The sequence below is a fragment of the Cimex lectularius genome, unplaced genomic scaffold, assembly GCF_000648675.2.
Source record: "Cimex lectularius strain Harlan isolate CLEC.00 unplaced genomic scaffold, Clec_2.1 scaffold44, whole genome shotgun sequence".
NCBI classification, from domain to species: domain Eukaryota; kingdom Metazoa; phylum Arthropoda; class Insecta; order Hemiptera; family Cimicidae; genus Cimex; species Cimex lectularius.
Genome location: NW_019392639.1, coordinates 1604127 through 1628047, shown reverse-complemented (window position 1 = coordinate 1628047; position 23921 = coordinate 1604127). Strand labels below are relative to the sequence as shown.

Sequence of the window (23921 nt, the reverse complement as noted above, 5' to 3'; positions counted from 1 at the left end):
TGTAAAATATATATTATAAAACATCATAGTTTATAAAACTATTTTCGTTTCAATAATAATAATTTATGACTAAGATAAAGAAAGGTGTATTGAAGATTTTTAATCTAAGATAAGATAAACTGTACACGTTTGTCGTTGTCACTTCAACATGAGGAAATGTATCAACTGGTTGATTGTTTCTATCGTCGGTATATTTGTTGCCGTCATCGCTTTCGCATTCAACCTATGGATCCTCCCCATGTTGGTGCACTACCAAGTCGGGAAGGTAGGGCTTTACTGCTTATTTCAGCGATATCTCTTTCAGAATTGGCAAGCTTGATTAAGTCAAGTACAGTGCTCTCTCAAAAAATACATATTTACACACAAAAAATTTCAACGCTTTATTATTATTGCATACAAATACCAATAGAACATTTACTGTCAATTTTTCTTTAAAAAATCAGTTAAAAAAAAATTATTTAATAGTTTCTTCATTGCTTCTTCGACTTTTTTACCTATTTTTTTTGCAGTAAACATATTATGCTTAACACATGAAAAATGTAGTCAGATGTACATTTTTTAGTAATGAAGGGAGGTGAGAAATTTGTTGAACAAAAGAAATTCTTGAAAATTTGTATAGTCTAAGTTTGGTCTTTTGTACGACTCTCACTCTCACTCACTCGCTTTTACACACTCTCCCTTTCTCTTTTACTCTCACTCACTCATTCTTCCTCTCACCTTCTCTCTTGATTTCTTTCTCGTTCACTCACTCACTCTCATTTACACTCTATTTCTTTCTTACTCCCACTCACTCATTCTCTCTCTCTCTCTCTCTCTCTCTCTCTCTCTCGCTCACTCACTCACTTTTACAATCTCTCTCCCTTTCGCTTTTACTCTCACTTACTCATTCCCCCCCCTCTCTCTCTCTCTCGCTCACTCACTCACTTTTACAATCTCTCTCCCTTTCTCTTTTACTCTCACTCACTCATTCTCTTTTACACATTCTCTCTCTCCCTTTCTCTTTTACTATCACTAGCTCATTCTCCCTCTCTCACTCGCTCATTCTCCCTCTCTCACTCACTCATTCTCTTTTACACACTCTCTCTGCCTTTCACTTTTACTATCACTCACTCATTCTTCCTCTCTCCTTCTCTCTTGATCTCTTTCTCGTTCACTCACTAACTCTCATTTACACTCTCTCCATTTCTCATTTCTTTCTTACTCCCACTCACTCATTCTCTCTCTCTCTCTCTCTCTCTCTCTCTCACTTGCTTGCTCACTCACTCTCTTTTACACACTCTCTCTTTCTCTTTTACTCTCACTCACTCATTCTCCCTCTCCCTCTCTCTCTCTCACTCTCACTCACTCTCTTTTACAATCTCTCTCCCTTTCTCTTTTACTCTCACTCATTCTCTTTAACATTCTCTTTTACACACTCTCTCTCTCCCTTTCTCTTTTACTATCACTCACTCATTCTCCTTCTCTCCCTCTCTTTAGATCTCTCATACTTTTCTTTCTCTCTCATTCTCCCTCTCTTGCTCCCCATTCCCTCTAAATAATATTTCACTTAGTCTTTTCAGAGGATCTTCGGAAGAGGTCAAAACCTTCCTTACAGTTTTCGCCGAGCTTTCGACAGTTTTATACAGGACCTGAAGATGACAGTATAAAACTGTCGAAAGCTCGGTGAAAACCGTAAGTTTTCTCTGTTTTGACCTCTTCCGAAGATCCTCTGAAAAGACTTCTTGTATCCAGCAGGTCAATAATCTAGTTCATCGTTAAATATTTCACTTGTTCCCTCTAAAATTCTCACTTGAATTTTTTTACTATTCGGATTTCCAAAGTTTGGATTGGTGAGAAAGCACTGTAGTATGCAATTCAAGTTGTGATTGTTGTGTAAATTGAAGTGCTGTAAACTTATTTGAATTGTGATTATTAAACGATAATTGGATAATAGATTGAAGCGTGCCTTGATCTTCTGATAAATTTGTATAATTCCTGTATATTACAGGGTCTCTACTGTTGGATTATCTGTAATTTTGTTGATTAATTTTATTGTTGTTATGTAATTGTATTTATATGGCACATTTGTTATAAATCAGTAAATATATAATTTTTTTTAAATTGTTTGTTTTTGGTTTTGGATGTACATAAAATAAAAAATGAAGTATTCTCTCATAATAGAAGATAATACTTATTAACATGTAAGATAAACAAAAAATGAAAACATACATTTATTTGGGTACAATAACTGCAGGGATAAATTTGGTCGTTCTCATTCATTTTGGTCTGGGTTCATTCATTGGGTCAACAGGCCAACTGAGATTGGAAAGACAGACCAAAATGATCGGTAACGACAAAATTACAGGTTTATCTCATAGCAGATCACAGAAGGAAATTTCAAGATGGAGAGATATAAGTTACATTTCCTTGAAAACTGAATAATATATCAGTGTTAATACATACTTTCCCAGTAGGAGGGAGAATGTTTTTAATTTTTTTGCTCAATGTTCAATCTTGTGGAATATTTGCCTGTTGCATGGTGGATGGGTTTTAACATGGGTTGAGCTTGAAAAGTTTTGATGTGGCACAAATGTGAAAAAAATTGTTTCTCAGTGCTTGGAACTGTAGTTACAAATTTTTACAATATTACAGTTATTTCCAGTGGGTATCCTAAATTTATTTTGCTTTGTTTGTATTTGAAAAAAGTTCTCTCCTGTTAATTTTGTTTTAAATGCTCAGTTAACATGTTAAGTTAAAAGTGTTCCTTTTATGTTTTACCTAATTTTTTTCAGTTTTATGTTATGTTCTGTATACTTGTTTATTTTCCCCCAGATTTTTTTTTATTGTAATATTTTTTTAAGATAGTTTATATTTTATATAGAAAATTTTTTTTTTTACATTCTTCGGCACATGGTTTTCAACCATGCTGTGCTATTTGTGCAATGCATACTTTCAACTAACAGAAGTAATAATTTTTTTACTAACTAAATATTATAAATAGAAAAATATTAACATTTTTATCTATCTAGTTTTGTATGAGGATCAATAGTGCTAAAAAAAATTATTTCTAATGATGAGTGGTTGTCATCAGGGTTCAGAATACATTGAAAGCGGCATTTTTAAAATATATGACATCCACACATTAACTAATTCTTGTCGTAAAGGAGGGCTTAATGTTGTATATTTAAAATCATAATATTAAAAACAATACTTTCAAAGATAATTTTAGGTGAGTTGTTAGCATGTTTTGGTACGGCTTTTACTCAAAAAAAAAATAAAAAAATAAAAAAAATAAATAAATAAATAAAGGATAAAAATATTATTTAAAACGGTTTATTTACAAATTATGTTAATTTATTGAATAGGAAAGTGTTTATTATTATTACATTCCAAAAGATCTTACAAAAAAAGTTAATTGCTAAATGCCACAAAAACTTAAAACACAAATAGCCTGTCTGCTGAGTTGGCTTAACATCTAATAAATTATCCCATTTTACCAATTTTTTAGGATTTCTTATTGAAAACATTGATTCAAACCTTCAAACCTTGTGCAAAACAAATACTGTCAACAATTAATCTTTATGAAACTATTGGTTGAAATGAAAAATTAGTGTCACGAGCGGGATTCGAACCCAAGACCTTTAATTTCAAACCTTTTCAATTTGCTAATTTTGAATTTCAAATTCAAAGGTGGGGTTGAAATGGGAAGTTGGTGTCCGAGTGGATCGAATAGCTCAAGTGGTTATAGCAGAGGTGGATTGAGCCGAAGGTCGTGGGTTCGAATCCCACTTGTGACACTAACTTTTTCATTTCAACGAAAACCTTACATAAAAAGATTAATTAATTGAAAGAAGTAATTTGGTCAATAGAGCACTAAATATAATGGACTGTCAACAATAGTGATAATAAATCTCAACTGAAATTATAACACAGCTTCTAATATACTATCATACTTTAACTTACTCATCATACTTTGTAATGTGGTATAGGAACATTATTTACATATTATTTATTTCTATAAACATAAATTTATGTTTTTAACAGGGCATATTAAATACATAATTTTAATAATAACGTTCAATTAATTAAGGTTTTTAGTTGAGATAAAAAAGTCAGTGTCACGAGCAGGATTCGAACCCAAGACCTTTAATTTCAAACCTTTTCAATTTGCTAATTTTGAATTTCAAATTCAAAGGTGGGGTTGAGATGGGAAGTTGGTGTCCGAGTGGATCGAAGTCACGATANATAGTGGCAATAAATCTTAACTAAAATTATAACAATTCAATAATTACTTGTTCAGTAAGAATGCAAAAATTAATTCAATAATAAATCTATTAACAAATTATTACTACCTGTTAATTGTTAAATGTTTCACTTCTAATAGCTCATTTTAGATTCATAACTTCTCCCCTTGCCTTCATCACAATTGACATAAAATATTGTTTGTCATTATTGTTTATGAAGTCTCCAAGTTCAATATTAACTTCTTTATACATTTGATGAAATTGCGCATTACTTTGTTTAATTAAAAAAGTCTGTGGAAATTTTAATTTTATGTAAACTATAAAACATTGCATAAACTTTTTCCCCATATTCATGTAGATCTTTTTTACATCGTAACTGTACATATTGCACAAATCTAACTTCATTGAACGAATATATTTCTTTGCTCAATATCTGTTTTAGTTGTTTTTTTGATCAGCAGTGATGAATTTTGTTGGTTCCTTAAGTAATTTATATGCATCTGTTCAGTTTTTTTAAATATTGGACTCCTGCCTGTTTCTAAGTAAATGACAGATGGGAAAAGAAATGAAATGGCAAAAAGAGGGAAAATTCAAAAGGTTGTTGGTCGAGATGAGGAGTTGGTGTCTGATTCGATTGAATACGCAATAGCTCAAGTGGCTAGAACATTGGCGTATTGAACCGAAGGTCGTGGGTTCGAATCCTGCTCCTGACACTAACTTTTCATCTCAATTAAAAACCTTAGATAAAAAGAATAATTAATTGGAGTAAATGATATAGTCTGGGCAATGTCAGGGAAAATAAAATACTCTCTTCAAAAAATATTTTTCCAGTGCTTTGTCTTCATCACTTTGTATACCCATACTTGTGCTGCATAACAAATTTCTGTTTTAGACTGTCAAATACTTTATACTTTATTCTTCTAAGTTAACTTTAGGTGGTGTTAGCATGTTTTGTTATGGCTTTTATTCAACAATATGAAAAAAATCAAATTAAAGATGGAAGAGATTAAATTAAAGGATAAAAATGTTATTATTTAAAACGGTTTGTTTACAAATTATGTAAATGTAAATTTCAAATGCAAATGTGATTTCAAAGTACAAAACTTGCTTTGTGTGTATCTTCGGCTTTATTGGGAGGAAATTGACTAGCTTTGCAGAAATATTGCTAAACAATGGAATTAGGAGAAAATTTCTTTAAATTGAAGTTTTTTTATCTTTGATAAAACCTTAAATCGAAGAAATTATAAGGCGGCGCTTGACTCATGCTAAACGCAGGTCGGGCCATCTTCTGGCCTCTAACATTTTATTTTATTTTCAATACAAGTGACCTTTTGAAATTTTGTTTCTTTCTTTTTCTTTTTTAGACGCTGGCTTTAAACCCAAACACGGACATTTGGGAATTATTCACCGTGACTCCGATCCCGATTTATTTCAGCGTTTATCTGTTCAACCTCGTGAATCCAGAAGGGGTGCTGAGAGGTGAAAGACCAGAAGTGAAACAAGTCGGACCTTATGTTTATAAGTAGGGACTTCAATTTTAATAAGGCTTCTCATAAGTAGAACACATTTAAAACAAGACTTTCAGGGAATTCAAGGAAAAGAAAGACGTCAAGTTATCTGAAGTCGATGACACCGTGGAATACCATCAGTACACTTGGTACCATTTCGACGCTAAGGCTTCATACCCGAGGACCGAAGACGATGAAATAACGCCCATCAACATGTTTATACACGTGAGAAGTTTTTTGTCTATACTCGAAGAAATTCATACAAGACTTTCGTTTTTTCCAGGTGATTGCCGGTCTGTTGGGAGAGCTGAAATATTTGGACGTAGCCGACGAAATTTTGGATCTAGCGTTTCCAGACATATTTGGAGAAATGTACACGCCGGCTCTGAAGACGACACCGAGGAAGCTTTTGTTTTCTGGGATCGAGCTGACGTGCAACAACAAAACCGCGTCTCTAGCTTCGAAAATTATCTGCAGCGGGGTCAAAAATTTCCCGGGACTGGATAAAATCCTGACTGTGACCCCGAACGGAAACATAAAGGGGTCTATTTTCGGATTTGTGAGTTTTCGATGGATCTTGTTAAACTATAAAGTCGCAGTTCATACGAAAATAGAATGCAAGAAGATTCTGCGTTTTTCCAGACCAAGAAACACCTGTTAATTTTACATGTACAAATCAACAAGACATCATTTCATAAAATAAAACACAAATAAATAAATTTCTAAAATTGGAGATGATGGAATATCAGCATCAGTGTGTCAAGGAATCTAAAATCCTTGGTCGGACAATCGTAGGGTTTACACAAAGTACCCAAGCACACTAGATCTTTTTTAGAACCCAAAAATTACAATCATTTCTCATCCATTTTAAATTCATTCGTATTTCGTTCTCAATATTCTTCCATTACATGAATCGAACTGTACTTGAGATAATGTTACAACAACGATCTTCAACACTATACATTCACGCTAATAAATACATCAACTCATATGAGACAAGACAAGCAACTTAAAAACGAGAAACTATTTCCAAAAATATATTTAGAAAAACTAACTTAGAGAAATTCTGTTGAAATTCTTTTCATATATCAGTTGGAATGCCTACTCGCTCTCTATATAGACACACGAGACGACCATTGGGCATGACACCCTTTGATTATGTGGTATATTACAAATCCTTCCACTTTTGTCTGGAAGTCCATCTGTAAACCGTTTTCAATTTTTTTTTGCCTTTAAATAACTGAAATCTCTTACAGAAAAATGGAACTCACAACGGCCTTTTCAAAGTGAGCAGGGGTATCAAAAGCATAGATCAACTAGGTAAAATCGTGGCATGGAACGGCAATTCCACACTTTCCAACTGGGGAGGGCCAGAATGCAATAAAATAAAAGGAAACGACGAAACCCTTTTGCCACCTTTTGTAACAACAAGCACACAGATTCAGCTCTTCAACACGGACATCTGTTCGTAAGTTTGTTTTTACATCTTAACACTTTATGCTGAAACTCCGATTTCTGTGCAGCAGCACTATTCCAAGTTGTGTTTGTACAATATTATCATTTATAATTGTTTGTCAATAAAATAATGTTTTTTTTCAGGTCGATAAGTATTCTCTATACGGGAACAGCAGTTTTTCAAGGGATAAAAGGCTACAGGTTTGTAATCGATCCGAAATTTATGGGCGATGTCAAAGAGTATCCAGAGAATTACTGTTTCTGCCCTCAACCGATCCAAGGCATCACCAAACCCGGCGAATGTCTTCACAAGGGAGTTTTTGACGTCTCTTCGTGCACTAGTAAGTTTTTTTTAAACGTAAAATTTACTGATTGATCACTTGAAGATTTCAATCCTGGATACTAGATGTTGAGATTTTCAAGTAGATAAGACTAGATATTTAATTAGAAAAATTCAAAATCTATAGTATTTATCAAAACGACAATATAAAAATCTCTACAAATAAATTATTTCAAAGAAATATTTAAAAAAATGAAATTTTGACATCTACAGTAAATATTCTTATGTATGTACTGATATTTTTCCCCTTAGGAGCATTTTATTTAATATTTGTATGAAATTTTTTAGAAAAAATTTCAAACACTCCTCGAGTACTTGATGTGTCATCAAGGCGGTTTTATTACGAGATTTTCGTCTTTTATTTTATCTTTTATTATCAGCTAGAAGAAATCGCGATTAATCATTTTTAAGTGCGTGATACCCTTTTTATCTGAATGATACTATAAAAAAAAAGAACGAGGGTTCAATTGCAGATAAGTTCATTAAAGAAGGCTCAAAGGATTTTCTTTTACTGTTTATACTTGTATTTAATCGTCTATTAAGTGAATTATTTCGATTTTATTTTAAACAATAAAGGTTTATAATAAATAAAGGTCCTTTATGGTCAATAATTCATAATGACTGTCAATAATTTTATGTTACGTCTTTGTAGGATAAAGTTCTTGTCTGTCTTCGTCTTGAAAATTGGCAAAAGTCCTGAAGGCGAGAAATTTTGCATCGAGGCCGAAACGCAGATTTGGGTCGATCGGGGAATTTAAGTACTATTTTCTCTAAATCCAGCTTTTGCATAAATTAGGTTACCGGGATTGCTGGACTTGAGCTGAAATTCCCGTTTCTTCCGGCCGATTTACCAAATTGAGAGACTTTCGCTATTTACTGTTTGAAAGTTTTATCTATTTATTTTATTTTACAGGCAAGGGCTTATTAAAAGAAATTATACGTTTAAATTTAGTATGTAACATAAAATAATAACATACATTAAAAAGAAAATAATAATTTTAAAATAATATTACAGTCTGGGGTTTTGGTGGCCCTGAGAAGGCCGGTGTTATGATGCTGCCGGTAGTGAACAAAATGTCTTGTGCAGCAAGCAGCCACTGTTAGTGTGAGAGACGCTGCGAGTACCCTTGTTGCTGTAGATAGTGCTGACGGTTTGCTCCATTGGTGAGGGTTGATATCTTCATCGACGAGTCTGCATTCTGCAATAACCAAGTCGACCCCCTGCTTATGTATAAAGCTGCAAGCTCATTGGCTGCATTGAAGGTTATTGTTGAAGCAGTTGTGACACCTAGTGGATAACTTGTTGGTCACCAGTGTATATATGTAGTGGCTGGTTACTTTCCGAGTAATGCATATTGGCTGTGTAGGATGGTTCGAAAATTGAGGGTAGTTCGGGATGTGCCTATTATGACCCACAAATAAAATCCGATCAAGCCTTGATGGATGAAGCATCGATTTTCATTTGCGAACTAGCCGCCAGAGAGACGACCAGATACCTAGACTCTCCAGAGCCAAAATCGGTATGTGTTATTTTATCAGATAGTAGAAGTGCATTGGATGATTTAGTAACACACACGAGCAGCAACGTCAAGAACCACTTAATCTGGGAAATTAAAGCTTTGTTAAAAAATGCTCAAGAGTATGAGAGTGGAATTCATGTGGATTCCATCGCACTGCGGGATCTTAGGTTATGAGGTGGACCTTGCGAAGGAGGCCGCAGCAAGTGGAATAAGTGTATGCATCAGGCTCCCATATTCGGATTTTTGCAGTTTAACGAAAAAACGGAGTGTGGAGGGATGGCAACGTTCGTGTGAGGAAATAGGAAAGAGTTTGGTTTATAAAGGGATGTTCCCTCACGTATCATTTGCAAGCTTGGTTTTCTCAGGAAGTAGTGTTAATAAAAAAAGTTCAGGACAGCCAGTAGATTTTATTAGGTTTTGTGGTCCGCTTGACCAAATAAAATCTTTTCAATTAATTAAGGTTTTGATTGAGATAAAAAATCCAGTGTCACAAGCGGGATTCGAACCCACGACCTTCGGCTAAATACGCCGCTACTGTACCGCTTGAGCTATCGTGATCCTCTTGGTCACCATTGGCNGTACTCGTGCCAAAAAGAAAAAGGCCATTTAAATCGAATCTTGACAGTCATCTTCGATCAAAAATTCCCTAACTCTTTTTCATTCATTCAGTATATTTTAATTAGAATTTTAATGTGAAATTTGGTTACCATATTTAAATCATTAATATTATATTAATTGTAAATTGTTATTTATCCACAAGGATTTTATTTGGAAATTTTATACACTTGTAATTTTATTGTTTGTTTCTAATATTGAATGTTTATCGGCATTTACTGTTTACTCGTGTAACAATAAAATAAAATAAAAACCCAACAATTTGTAGTCGGTGAAGATGGTTAGTTTAAAAGTTTTTTTTATCACTCTACGAGGTTTAAGGCCATTGAACGTTAAATGACGAAATAGTCTAGACAAGAACGTTAATGACATCTCATGGAAACTTTTGTTTCAATATAATAACACTATTGTATCATTTGGATATTTAAATTTGACAGTATCTTGCAAATAAAAAGCGAAACCCGGCAGCATCATTTGAATAACTACCGAGAACGAGTGGGAGGCCTTGAAGTGGGTTAAACTAAAGGAAGGAGGAGCAGTTGGCTATAAAGATGTTTGCCTTAAGCTCCCAAGAGTCAGTAGGAAGGATGTTTGCATTCCTCGTATCATTTCTTCTCCTCGGTTCCACCCTCGCGAAGGTGTTCACACCCTGCGAATTGGCCGAAGTGCTTAGGGAAACTGGGAAAGTGCCTGAAGAACAGATTTCGACTTGGGTCTGCATAGCGCGGTACGAGTCGGAATTCAACAGCTCCGCAGTGGGCTCGCAGAACGGCGACGGCAGCAACGACCACGGCATTTTCCAGATCAGCGACAAATACTGGTGTTCGCCCGAGGGTTACGCCTGCAACGTCTCCTGCGAACAGCTCACAGATGATGACCTGACAGACGACGTCAAATGTGCTCGGAGGATATACAGACAGCACCAGCGCCTGCAAGGGGACGGATTCAAAGCTTGGGCAGTTTATCAGAGGATGTGCTCCGGTGATACCTCTAAATTCATCAATAACTGTTCTGAAGACAAAAAACCTAAGGAGAACAATATTGACACTAAAGAAACCAAAAAGCGGTCTCTTTTTTGGCCATTTTAATTTAAATAAACCAATTATTTATTTATGATGAGTTACTGTTATTTTACAAAACTGGTTTCAATTTTTTTTAGGATTTAAACTACAAAAATATGTAGAATGAAAAAGTATTAAAGTAAGCTCAAGCTTTCTTGCACTTTTTTACCTCTACAAGCTTTCATTCAACTTGATACAAATCTTAGATGGCGGATTTCAGCTTCGCGAGGCTGTTTAAAACGCGTTCTGCTTAGCTGGTCGTTTCGCAATAAGAAATGCATGCAATTCTGAAACAAATTGATAATTAACGATAATTAATTGATAATTGAACTGATTGATTTTATCACGATGAAGGCAAGCAATTTCATGTTTGTAGTTTCTTCCCCAGCCTAGATGCTTTCATTACCTTTGTATTTAGGCGTGACTGAAGAGGTCTCGATATCCTGAGCTTACTACTGCAACTACGCTAAAATTATGTACAATCTAAAACTCATGACGTTGTTCACCTTGATGTCCTACTTCATTCACGCCAGTAAATACATTCATGCATAGTAAAAATCATGTAATCACGTCCTAGTTAACCTAATTGGTTCGATAGGTCTGTGGGGTACTCTATATTCAACCATTGACGGTGTCATACCCACTTAACCTTTCACGCAAATAAATACATTCACCAGGGTTTTACTAGTTTTATCTTTACCTTTAACCTTTTCACACGTGATTAAAATGTTTAAGTCAATTAAGACACACATTCATACTATTAAAACAATAACCTATTCTAAGTTTGGCGGGACTCAAGATTTCTCGACTGCTGAGCGCTTCTTCAACTATGCTAAAATTATGAACAATCTAAACCTCAAGACGTTCAGCTTGATGACCTATCTTCATCCAAGCCAATAAATACATTCATACATAGTAAAAATCATGTATTCACATCCTAGTTAACCTAATTGTTTCGACAGGTGGTGTACCCGATATTCAACCACAGACGGTGTCCATACACACTTAACCTCTCACGCAAATAAATACATTTAGGGATTTGACATAACGCCAATCATCCCTATTATATATAAAACTAAATGACCCAGACTTTTGTGTGCCTGTGACCACTTCCATCACAAAGACAACTCTCCAAATTGCACTATAATAAATACATTCATTCAAAATTATTATTATAATCACCACTGGGCTTTAAAGGTTTTTGTAAAGTCTGAGGGTATGCCACATTTTATTTTGTGCGAAGCAAATTCCTCGAGTTCTGTCAATTTATCCATTACCGGTTGTGCGCCGCATAAAAAGCTTCTTCGTGGTCTTTCTTTGGTTAATGTCAACGTGTGAGTCTGGTGTGGCCTACTAACAGGCGAGTCAATGTGATTTTTTTCCATATCCTCCATGGCCTACGATTTAATTGATAGTTTTAGTTCATTTATTTGGTTGGTCATGGTAGTTTAATGTTTGATCATTGAAACCACAAACATGGAATTGTGATCATGTTATATTCAAGAAAACTATATATATAAAAAAAAGAAATAAGGACCTACATAAATAAAATATGTAGTTTACTCGTTTACGACTATGTACATGCCTTTCCTCTCTGCTTTGGCCTGTCACATTGGATCACGTGTTTCAAATTTTTGCCATCTTCTGAGAGGCTAAAACATCAAAGATAGGCAAATTAGAACGGATCGGAAACGGCCAAACTACAAGTTCGTCACCTCGCAGACTACAAGAGTTCACACTAGAATGTCATAAAATTTTCTGTAAATCTTCATGATTATCACAATACCATTACGTCTTGCATATTTATGTCTCAGATTTGCCAACAATTGTGTCTTTCCCGCATTTTTACCGGGCAAGCGAAATTTACCAGAACGTGATCCACGGTCTGAAGCCGGAAAAGAAACTGCACGAGACGTTTATTGATATTGAACCCGTAGGTAATGAAGTCTGACAAATGGTATCCAGTCTGAAATGTATATTGTGTTATAGACGACTGGAGTCCCTATACGAGGATACAAAAGAGTGCAGTTGAACATACGAACCAAAAGGACGTCTGCAATACGGATGCTTACGAACCAAACCGATGCTATTTTCCCTTTGCTGTGGTTCGAAGAGGTGAGAGGTTGATTTTTCACAGATCAGCATTAATGACATAAAATTTTTGTCAACGTTCTCTACTCTCTCCTGCAGCACCATCAGGATCTTGACTGACAGATTATATGTTGATTTTGTTACAGAAGGCTGAACTAGGAGATAAGGAAGTTTCGATGCTGAGAGATCAGTTGCTCAAAGTGTTGAATATTGCTGATATTATCAAATGGCTGTTCATCGGGTTCGGTGTAGTGCTGGCGCTCCTTGGAATCGCAATGACAATAATCAGGGCAAAGGAAGACCGTAAAAAGAGATTAAAAATCTAAAAAAGGTTATTTTTTATTATTCTTAACTTGTAAGGTCTTGGTTGAGATAAAAAAGTCAGTGTCATGAGCGGGATTCGAACCCACGACCTTCGGCTAAATACGCAGCTACTGTACCACTTGAGCTATCATGACTTCGATCCTCTCCGACTAAGGACCAACTTTCCATCTCAACCCACAACCGTTCGAACCTTCCCTTTTTGCCATTTTCAATTGAGATGGAGATTTGTTCCGAAGTCACGATAGCTCAAGTGGTAGAGTAGCGAAGGTCGTGGGTTCGAATCCCGCTCATGACACTGACTTTTTTATTTCAACCAAGACCTTACATGGAAAGAATAATTAATTGAAAGATGTAACTTGGTCAATTGACCACTAAAACGTAAATGAGTTATTTTTTATACTATTTTGTTTATAATTTGTAAAAAAGAAGTGTATCTAATATAAATAAATATGTAGTTTAAAATATTTTTTTCATTAAATTTTAGATTAAGACGTTTTCACCACAAATCTGAATAGGCATCCTGGCAAGTCTTCGTATCCCATGTTGGCTTTTGAATCCTCATAACTTTTTTATTCTTTGACAAATTTAAAATCTGATTGTGCCATCGTTTTCAGTGTAAAAAAAAATCCTTTTAAAAAAGGTAAAAAAGGATAGGTTATCATTTAAAATTTCAAAGTTGAACTGGCACTGAAGTAATTGGATAAAACATTTTCAAAAGCGGTCAACATTTAACACTAATTAAGGTTTTTAGTTGAGATAAAAAGTCAATGGCACGAGCGGGATTCGAACCCACGACCTTCGGCTTGATACACCTACTCTACCACTTGAGCTATCGTGACCTCGATCCACTCGGACACCAACTTCCCATCATAACCCCACCTTTTAAATTTTCCCTCCTTTTTGCCATTTTCCAATGGGTTCAGGTGGTAGAGCAGCGGCGTGTCAAGCCAAAGATCGTGGGTTCAAATCCCGCTCGTGCCATTGACTTTTTTATCTCAACTAAAAACCTTAATTAATCGTAATATGGATTGGTCAAGCGGACAACGAAATTAGTGTATTTAACACTAAACTAAAAAATATTAAATAAGTATTTTTTTCTTTTTTTTGTTCAGGAGAAATTCAGCCAGGCCATGTAAAACGACACCCTATATAGCATATGAATTTTATTTTTATGTACGTTTATAGAGATTTCTCATTTTTAGACTTTCGAAGACTTGATCAATTTTTTCTGTTCATTCAATATTTTATAGACCAGGGGATTTTTGGTTAACTAGCCCACCTTAGACAAAAGAGAGGGTGCGCAAATATAGGTAATACATCTAATTGATCATTACAAAGTTTGTTGGTGGTATTGGTCCATGAGGTGCCTACGGGGTCATATTTGTGTGCCCTATACATAATCGACATAACCTCATCACGCCTGTAAGTTTGGAAGGATGTTCTCCAAAGTTTAACATCTCTTTTATATTTCATATTTTGTCGGAAGTTGTTCGTTTCCATTGATTTTCCCAATTTTCAATTAATTTAAGTTTGAAAGCAGACTTTATATCTTCAGGATTTATTAAAACTGAGGTTCCGTGCAGCCTTTGCTGCGTTGTCAGCTAGCTCATTTCCCTTAATTCCTCCTGAAGGAAACAGAAGAACCGTTCAGGGATATTTTTTAAGTTGTTCCGAACTAATGGATTTTTTGGCGTATTGGTTCTGAATTGGTTGAAGTGCACTATAAGAATCAGAAAAATAATTCTTTTATAGTGACTGACATTTAAAATATCTAAAATGGCTATTTCTGCATTGTATGAACTGAAAAGTGAGGGTAAATGGAAAATAAAAGGGTGCCCTCAATTTACCATTACCATCTGTGTATAAGCATAAACGTTACATTGGTTTAGTTCAAGGAATTTTTGTTTGAACGATGATTCCTGTTTTCGCGTATTTGTATGAGAAAAATCAAATTTAACTTTCTGGACGTAGCCAGGGAGAGGTTAGGGGCTGGGTTATTTTTCGGGGTATGAATTACAGATTAATACTTAAGAAATGAATTTATTCTTAGTATATAAAGAGAAAATTGAGGTAAACTAATTTAAAACAATTCGAACATAATTGAAAGTCGAGGTAAACAAAACAACATTAAATTGAAAATGGCCAGTATTTTCGAAAAGTCGCCGTCTGAAATCAATGGCGTTCTCGGCGGACGGTGAACATTCCGGAGAAAAATAAACATTTTTCAATTCGCAGTTCAACCTCAACTCATGTTTGACCTTTACGTAATAAAAATACGATTTAAAAAAATATTTTCATTTTTTATTTTTTTGTTTCTAAGCACGATCGGCTGTGCGATGCAGTCACCGTACTTAAATGTGACCATGACTTGATAAAAATACGTAAACTACTGCTTGTCGTGCTTCCTCGATCTCCGAAATCTCTCACTCACAAACACTTGTTGTAGCTCATTTTTTCCCATTTAAAATCGCCACTTTTGTGAAACAAACTGTCAAATAATATTATTCGACTTGATACGCATACGTTTGATCGATAAATTCGCTTTTCTAACGTATTCGATCTTTTATAATTTGACCTGTAAAATTTGAATATCTTCACCATTGCATTTTACCATTTCCTTCGCCTTGTCCATTTTACTCTTCTCTGTAGTAGGAAGGGAGGATCTGAGGAAACGGAGTTTCTAATCTAACTATTAACTAACAGCTAAAACACCTGGAGAAAGGTATTAACAATACTATATACTCTTGTACATCGCGACCAGTCGAGATACACTGTTTACCCTAGGATTTTCTCAACTAATTAAAATCATGATATGATTCACTTGTCGTTTTTTTTTGTACAGATAATTTTAGCATTTAATTTTTATAAATATCAATAATGTAATGATGTATTTTTATAAAAACTTGGCCGGTTTTTGTAATGGCCGTTGGACGTTGTTTTTAGGAACTTGGAGATCCATCGGAACGGTCGCGTTTCGCATCAAAGAAACTGAAAATACTTGCTGTTTTTGTATTATTATTTAAGAATAAGGGATTTTAATAATGAATTTGATTAGGAAAATATAATGATCGTGTCGGATTTTAGACCTTGTCTGTCGGCCATGAGCCACAAGTTCACGATTGATACATCACGGATAAAGGAAACGTACGGATTTAACTCACCATTTTTTTGTTTTTTTCGACGATAAAACTATTTTCAAGACGTTCCAGATCGATTAAAAAATGATTTTGGCATTTTTAAATTACAGCTTTGGATGGAAGAAATACGAATCGGTTCGTACCACGTAGGTCAGAAACAGAAAAAGGTTCATGCCTGTCCGTCGTCTATTAGTTATTAAAGTTGTACCATTTTCGGATAAAACAATTGAAGATCTGAACAACTTTCATGTATTAGTGTTAAATGTGTTAAATTAAAAAAAAAAAAAAGATTCTGGAGAAAATGGCCGTTTTGTTAGCATAAAACTTCCCGTTTTTGATACACGCATCAAATCGAAAATTTATGAGAATTTTTTTTATAAAATATGAATAAATTATAAATGTGTTAATTTATTTTTTTTAATTTTAACAAATATTCGAGAACGTCTAGGGGTGTTTGATCATACTATAATGATCTATTTAGGACACAGTCATTTTTAACTCCACAATTTAGCCTTTCTTTGACAATTACAATTTTTTACAATTAAAAACACTTATTTTAATACCATTAGGTTAGGTTTAATGCCATAAAATAAGAAATAAATTTTTGTAAAATTTGAAACACAACTGTTGTAAACTTTTACAAATTGGTTGTTTAAGCATTGATACTATTATTGCATTTACAACTTTCCGTAAACATTTCGATGATTGTCTCTAGTAATTTATGCGCATTGATATCTAGACTAAGTCCAACCACAACTGAAAAACAACTGCAATTGAAAATCTAACTAAAATCTTGGAATATGTCAAGCTGCTTCTACCTGATGTTTTCTTTTTATCATGCGCGCTTCTCTAAAATCAGGAATGGTAGTTTCGTTCCAAAAACGTACACGAATGAAGGAAATATATCATTCCGAGCCTTGTGAAACCGACAATTAACAAATGACCGATGAGAAAATTAACTTATCTCCGCTGAAAAATTTCCATTAGTAATCTACAGCTATTCAGAATTAATCATTACTGTTGATTTTTAACATACAAAAAGAAAAATAATAATAAAAAAAAAATGGTTGTACAGGTTTGTTATCACATTGTCTGGCACTATATTTTACAATTTAATTCTAAATAACATTTGTTTAAAACTAAACAAAAGAATTTTAAAACAAACAGCTGCTTCAATTATAAAAATATGTTTCAAATTGTAAAATATATAAGGAAACCTTATTAAATGTGTTTTTTTAAATGACAATCAAATTTAATAATCAACTGTTTGCAAAAAGGTAAATGAATTAAGAAAATATTTGAAAAAATATTTATTAAGCTCCAGTTAAATGATGAAAAGTTTGAATTGTTTTATTATTTTAATTTTTTTTTTTTAATACACTGTGACAATAACATTGATTTTCAACGTAGTTTCATAGCAGATCTATATATTCTTATCCATGGGACTACTTTTTATTACAATTTAATTTATTATTAGCTCCTAGTTGTAAAACATATTAATAGTTACATACTAAGACCCTAAGACAAAGTGATATTTATATTTGAAAGGACTTTTAACTATTTTACAATTTATTTTTTTAAACATTCTTTGTTCAAAGATGGTATCCAACTAAATTTTCCTTTTCCCATCTTGATTTCTATATTTCCATGTCTTTATCCTGTATTTTACTTACCTGTAAATTTAATAATTATTAAGTTAATTTATTAATGTAATAAAATGTACGAGTTTGATGATGTTATTGATTTTGAAGCGCCAGATTAAAATATAAAGTATTACTTCTAGTTGCATTTAATAATTATTTTTTAAAATAGGCCGTTCTTTCAAAACCTGAAACATGAACAGAAACTGTAACAATTGTGAATTGTTATATTAAAATTGACTGAGTGTGCGTGATCAATAACTTTGGTGTCAGGTACTTGATCCGTATTTGTCTAACTCATAGGAACAACAGGTATTTCACATCATCAAAACCATCGTCACACACTGATTAAATCAATTGCATTGATCTGAAAAGTCACTGAATCCGATATAATTTAATCACAATTCTTACGGTTTTACTATGCCTAAATTTTGTTGTTGAAGATCTTGTTCATATGTCGAATAACAAATGGATATGTGGTGGTACAACATGGGTACACTTTTGGCCTAATACTATTTAAATCATGTATTACCGTCTTGACTACAATCAAAAACTTTCTGTTGAAAAAACTGTTGAGAAACTTATTGTAAGTTATTTTTTGTCTAAACACAATTGGAACAAACAATTGGATTTTTAAATAATATATAAAAATATTTTTAAATATTAAAAAAAAATCAAAGTGATATTCAATTTAAAGATCATGATTTCTCTTAAGAAAAGTAGTTTGATTTGACATTTCCTCAGGGAATATTATTGCAAAATTCTGCTTGAATTAAAGTTTTGCACCCTCTTGTAATTAATTGTTAATTTCTTCCATAACACATTCCGTTATGAAGTTTTCGTAAGATGTCCCAACCTCCGGACTTTAGACCATTGCATTCCGGCCCTCTGATATTAAAAATCAAGACTAAAAGAAAGTGACAGCATGTGCCGGATAGGCAGAGGGTCTTGTTTATCAATAGCACTGTCTATAGGAGGCCCTCGGAGGATCGGATTAAGGAGGTTGACACATGCAAACCTACTTTTGGGCCAAAGTGTAAGTGTTCGGCATATGTAGAGAAAGGTCAATGTGTTCCACAAAATTGAACTTGGCTCCATATAAGGATCAGATAGGAATGCCACCCAATACAAGAATTGTGCTCAAGCATCCGAACCTGCATCCCCCGTTATGATTTTTGAAGGAAACAGGGTTGTTTTATTGTAGTACCAACAGTTTTATGTATCTAATGTGTGTTGAGAGTGAATGTATTTATTGGTGTGAACTACGGTGTGTATTTGTAGATGTAGATGTAATATTTCAGGGTATGGTATACTGCACCCTTTAAGAGCTATTGTATCCCCCGTGCTCTGCCTAAAGCACTTCGGTGAGTCCTATTTCATCAAGAAACTTGATTAATAGTTTTCAGTGGTTGTAGTTCTTCTATGGTCACATTGTACATCCCAAAACACTTCCTCCTGCAGGCTAATGTAGCTCCGCAGTTTGTTAGCAAGTGTGTTGGTGTCTCTTCTGCTTCCTTGCAGAATCTACATGTGCCATCTTGGATTGTTCCAATTTTCTTTAGATGTCCATTTAATCTACAGTGTCCTGTCAGGAATCCTGTTAGGATTCGCAGTCTATTCCTGCTTCCTTTGACACATTCTGTGATCTCTTTCTTGCCAAAATTAGTTAGAAGATTCTTGGATTGTCTATGTCCAATAAGTGAATTCCAAAGTTCACTCATTTTCTTTTTGTCCTTCTGTCTGAGATATTCGTTAATAGTGTGGATTCCTATGCCACAGAAGGGTTCGGGTCCTATCAGCGGTGTGGCAGCCCTTTCCTTGCAAGGGTGTCCGCTTTCTCATTGCCTTCTACTCCCATGTGTCCTGGGACCCAGCAGAGGCTAACTTTATTCTGCGTACCTAATATGTTTAGTTTGGTTTAGCAGTTCAGCACCATCCTTGAACTAATGGTATTTGAGCTTAGTGCTTTGATGGCTGCTTGGCTATCTGACATGATAGCTATATTCTTGTTTTTGTATCCTCTATTTAGATTGAATTGGATACATCTTTCAATTGCGTGAATCTCAGCTTGGAAGATACTGGTGTACTTTCCCATGGGTTCTGAGTATTTGGTTCCAGGTCCAAACACTCCTGCCCCCGTACCTTCCTGTGTTCTGGATCCATCTGTGTACCAAAGGATGGTGCCATTTTTGAGGGAGTTATTTCCCTTTCTTTCCCATTCCTTTTTGGTGCCCAGATGTATTCACGGTGTGTATTTACGGGCTAATGAACTAGCTAACCTAGTTGCTGATAGCACCTAGAGTGGTTGGATGGTAAAACCGAGGTCTGATCCAGGACTGGGTGTTTTTTTTTTTTAGTTCTGTCTTATGAAATTCCTTACGAGATATATTGCTTTCATATATCCTTAAAAATTAAATTCTTGGCTCTTAATCTACATCCTAGCCTGGAGTGTACCTTGTTTGTTCCTTCAAGGTTTTGATTTCCTCAGTGAGCATATTGTACTAAATATTTTTTTAAGCAAATTCTTTTTTAATTTAACAACTTGCTAACATGAGATAGCTTAGTTATTGCATCATCGGTGGTTTATTAAAAATACTAATTGATAGTGTTGAGAAGAAAACTGTTAACTTTATATTCGAACTTTTCAATAAGAACTCTCCTCTGTGCATTTTCTAAATATTATTTCTAAGAATATATGCTTCTTCAGTTGACTATATATGACAAACCTCATTGGCAGAAGTCAAAAATGGTGCATGTAGGCAAAAAAGACAACTACAAAAATTCAACCTGTTATAAAACAATAATGAACAATGTTGTGATTTGTTCTTGTATTAATATAAAACATGTCTTTTCAGATGGCGACTAATATATTTGAAGATGTTAGCGAAGGTAGAAATGTTGTCTTTTATTCATTTCCTGTACATAAAATAAATGTTTTTATTCTTTTTAGACTTTACATGGACAAACGTTAAAGATGAGCCAATTCTAGACATAGACTTTAATGGTATTGCTCATGATGTATGACATTAATGCATTTTCTTTTAGTCATGAATATTATAGTTGCAGACGTAGAAGAATGGCTGACAAAATTAGAGCCGGATGATGAGCAAGCAATATCAAACCTTTTCTCCGGAGATATATTTCAAATAGATGATGACCAAGAAAATGTAAGACTATTACAAAACAATTCATCATAAAAAACAAAAAACAATAAACTCTAATTCTACAACAGGAACTGGAACTCGACCTTTCAACAAGTTCAGAGCTACTCAGTGATGTTACTTCAAACCAGGCATTATTTGAACCATTAAACTTCGGAAATCCTATGAGGTATGTTTTTATCTTTTCATTTACAAAAGAAAACAACAACAGCAAAATTTCGTATCACAGCTCTCAGGAAATGAAAATGGAAATACCAGAAGAAATCGGATTGGATACCAGAGACCAAAAATGGACCGTGAAAGCAGAACCGACATTATTGGCTGTTAACGACGAACAAATAAAACCAAAACCAACAACTTCAAAAAGAAGAAGGCAAACTAAAACTACAAAAAACCCAGTTGAGACAAGTGTCAAAGGCAAAGGAGTACGTAAACATCGCATCAGGTAAAAAGACATATTCTGACATTCTTCAACGTTTTTTATGCTGAATCTTGTGCCCACTTGTTTAAAATAAAAATTGTAATAATTTTTTTTGGGTACACTCAAACTGTTCTCAATAATCATCATGACACAAAATAGTTGAATTTTACTAATGAATATTTTTAATATGTTGCTATTAAGTTATTTTATATTATGTTACTGTTATGTATAATTTTTAAATTCACTAATTTCGTGGTCCGCTTGACCAATTAATATATTACAATTAATTAAGGTTTTTAGTTGAGGTAAAAAAGTCAATGGCACGAGCGGGATTTGAACCCACGATCTTTGGCTTGACACGCCGCTGCTCTACCACTTGAGTGACCTTGATCTACTCGGACACCAAAATGAAAAATGGCAAAAAGGAGGGAAAATTCAAAGGGTGCGGTTGAGATGGGAAGTTGGTGTCCGAGTGGATTGAGGTCACGATGGCTCAAGTGGTAGAGCAGCGGCGTATCAAGCCGAAGATTGTGGGTTCGAATCCCGCTCGTGCCATTGACTTTTTTTATCTCAACTAAAAACCTTAATTAATTGTGTTATGTATAATGTTTTTATCTTATTAAGGAGTTAATAACCTGTGCAGATATAATTAGGCATTTATAGCTGAAAAATTACCACTTTATGTGGTACGAAAATATCAATGTAAGGTTGCTGCTATAGATTTGAACACTAGTTCATACTTCTTGAATTTATTCATAACTATATTTAATTAACAACAAAAAAAGTTCGTAGAGATAAATAAAAAAAAAGATCATGTTAATATTAATTATATGACAAGATTTTTAACACAATACTACAAAAGTGGATAGATTCAGAATGCAGGCGATGACCTCTCCATTAACATTACTGGGGAAAGTAAAATGACAGACACATGACACTGTCAATAGGGAATATTGAGCTGTTGACAATCTATCTAAAAAGAGCAGCATTATTTCATTTCAGAGTGCAAAGGACGTTTAGAAAGAACCGCAAGATTAGTGAAAGTGAGTTTTTAAATTATTTTCATCAGCTTGTTTCAATGAGAAACACACGCATGTCGCATGGCCCAAATGCAACTTCTTGGCTAATTGAGATGAGGATGACGCTTGGCTAAACTTGTTTGCTCTCATTGTTCTTGCATGATTCAACGATCAATGCTTGTTTTTGTTATGTTCTCAATTTACGTTTTGTAAATTTTTTTTTTTAAATGACATCAAAACGTTTCAGGTACAATAAAGAGCAATACAACTGTGACATCTGCTCCTATTCGTGCACAGTGCAAGCGTCAATTTTCCACCATGTTAAACAACACTGGAACCAAGGAGACAACGTTCCAAAATTCTCCTGTGAAATATGCGGAAAGGACGAATATATTAAAGAGCACTTATTAGTCCATAAATCAGACCATATAGACGGCAACCAATACTGTTGCGATCTATGCGACTTCCGCACAGTCCAATTAAAAAAGGTATAGCTGTGTATAATTTTGACTTAATAATAGTTAATTTTTTTTTAAATGTTTTAGTTGATTCAACACAGACGCAAACATACTGGAGAAAGGCCACACAGGTGCCCGTTTTGTTCGTACAAATCTTCCAGACGAGACAATCTACATTCACATACACGGCGCGTACATAACATCCCAAAAATAAGCATCGACACATTCACACCACCACACATCATTTATCCTACACCAAGTCAAGTGTGAAACAATTTTAAAACAAATTTGTAAATAAATATAATTCTATTAATTCCACATGTTCTTATTTTTAATATGAAATTTACAATTAAAAATTAACATTACGGCAAATATTGTTTGGACGTTATGTTAACTTTTAAATCTTTTACACTTAAAATAATCTTTTATACAACCTATGTTTATAACTATCACTTTCAGTTATCTGAGAGGAGTAATGTAAACAATAAATATTATTATAAAACATTTTTTGTATTTTTATTTACTGGAACATTATGTAGCAGTATACACAAGATGTGAAAATAATAAATGAATGTCTTGTTTTTCAAATGAAGTTAATTTTTCTTTTACCGTTATATATGCATTTTTCAAAATAAAAAGCAACTCACATGTACACATAATTTTGCTTATTGTTAGGGTCAGCGAAACGCTGTGTGTAAACAACTCGAAAGGCACAATAGCACTTACAAGTATATTAAACATTGTTTTTGTTACATCAAAATCTGTCGTAATTCATTCCAAATAAGAGCCTTTTGTTATTTCAGCTTCAACCTGCTAACCACTTTAATATCCTTCTCTGAATATGTCAATTGCATCTAGATACATATTACCTCCAGTAAAGAACAAACATAATGAACAATTAATTAGTTGGTTTTTTGGGAACACTAATAAATAAAAAACATTACAAAA

General features: G+C 34.0%; 3 protein-coding genes across 5 annotated transcripts; all 3 read left to right on the top strand.

Annotated features, from left to right (window-relative positions):
• The first annotated feature begins 49 nt into the window (after positions 1-49).
• LOC106660872 (sensory neuron membrane protein 2-like) lies at positions 50-13195 on the top strand. Its single transcript, XM_014383894.2, has 9 exons — positions 50-265; positions 5588-5745; positions 5809-5956; positions 6015-6290; positions 6988-7199; positions 7331-7527; positions 12537-12655; positions 12712-12837; positions 12960-13195. Exons 1-9 carry the CDS (start codon positions 149-151, stop codon positions 13137-13139), a joined length of 1533 nt encoding a protein of 510 aa, XP_014239380.1. The 5' UTR covers positions 50-148; the 3' UTR covers positions 13140-13195.
• Positions 9843-10886, top strand: LOC106660902 (lysozyme-like). The gene has a single exon (XM_014383939.2). The coding sequence runs from the start codon at positions 10213-10215 to the stop codon at positions 10747-10749; it is 537 nt and encodes a 178-aa protein (XP_014239425.1). The 5' UTR covers positions 9843-10212; the 3' UTR covers positions 10750-10886.
• A 2376-nt stretch (positions 13196-15571) lies between the features above and the next one.
• On the top strand, positions 15572-23911 carry LOC106660881 (zinc finger protein 184-like). 3 transcript variants are annotated; one of them, XR_002910531.1, is made up of 9 exons: positions 15572-15859; positions 20770-20803; positions 20865-20918; positions 20960-21081; positions 21147-21244; positions 21305-21520; positions 22499-22539; positions 22763-23003; positions 23061-23911. XR_002910531.1 is itself a non-coding variant. In XM_014383915.2 (8 exons), exons 2-8 carry the CDS (start codon positions 20770-20772, stop codon positions 23241-23243), a joined length of 933 nt encoding a protein of 310 aa, XP_014239401.1. In that variant the 5' UTR covers positions 15587-15859; the 3' UTR covers positions 23244-23911. The 3 variants fall into 3 exon arrangements, 2 of the variants coding, with proteins under 2 accessions (XP_014239401.1, XP_014239392.1); XM_014383915.2 differs by lacking the exon at positions 22499-22539 and having other exon boundaries at positions 15587-15859; positions 20975-21081; XM_014383906.2 differs by lacking the exon at positions 22499-22539 and having other exon boundaries at positions 15587-15859.
• Positions 23912-23921: the final 10 nt, after the last annotated feature.

Excerpts from the sequence above, each read along its gene's own strand:
- LOC106660872 (XM_014383894.2), top strand. The coding sequence starts at position 149 with ATGAGGAAATGTATCAACTGGTTGATTGTTTCTATCGTCGGTATATTT. Across the intron at positions 7,528-12,536 it reads TGACGTCTCTTCGTGCACTA|ATTTGCCAACAATTGTGTCT; the intron begins GTAAGTTTTTTT and ends TTTATGTCTCAG. Across the intron at positions 12,838-12,959 it reads CTTTGCTGTGGTTCGAAGAG|AAGGCTGAACTAGGAGATAA; the intron begins GTGAGAGGTTGA and ends ATTTTGTTACAG.
- LOC106660902 (XM_014383939.2), top strand. The coding sequence starts at position 10,213 with ATGTTTGCCTTAAGCTCCCAAGAGTCAGTAGGAAGGATGTTTGCATTC.
- LOC106660881 (XM_014383906.2), top strand. The coding sequence starts at position 20,770 with ATGGCGACTAATATATTTGAAGATGTTAGCGAAG. Across the intron at positions 20,919-20,959 it reads TCTAGACATAGACTTTAATG|TCATGAATATTATAGTTGCA; the intron begins GTATTGCTCATG and ends ATTTTCTTTTAG. Across the intron at positions 21,521-22,762 it reads GTACGTAAACATCGCATCAG|GTACAATAAAGAGCAATACA; the intron begins GTAAAAAGACAT and ends AAAACGTTTCAG.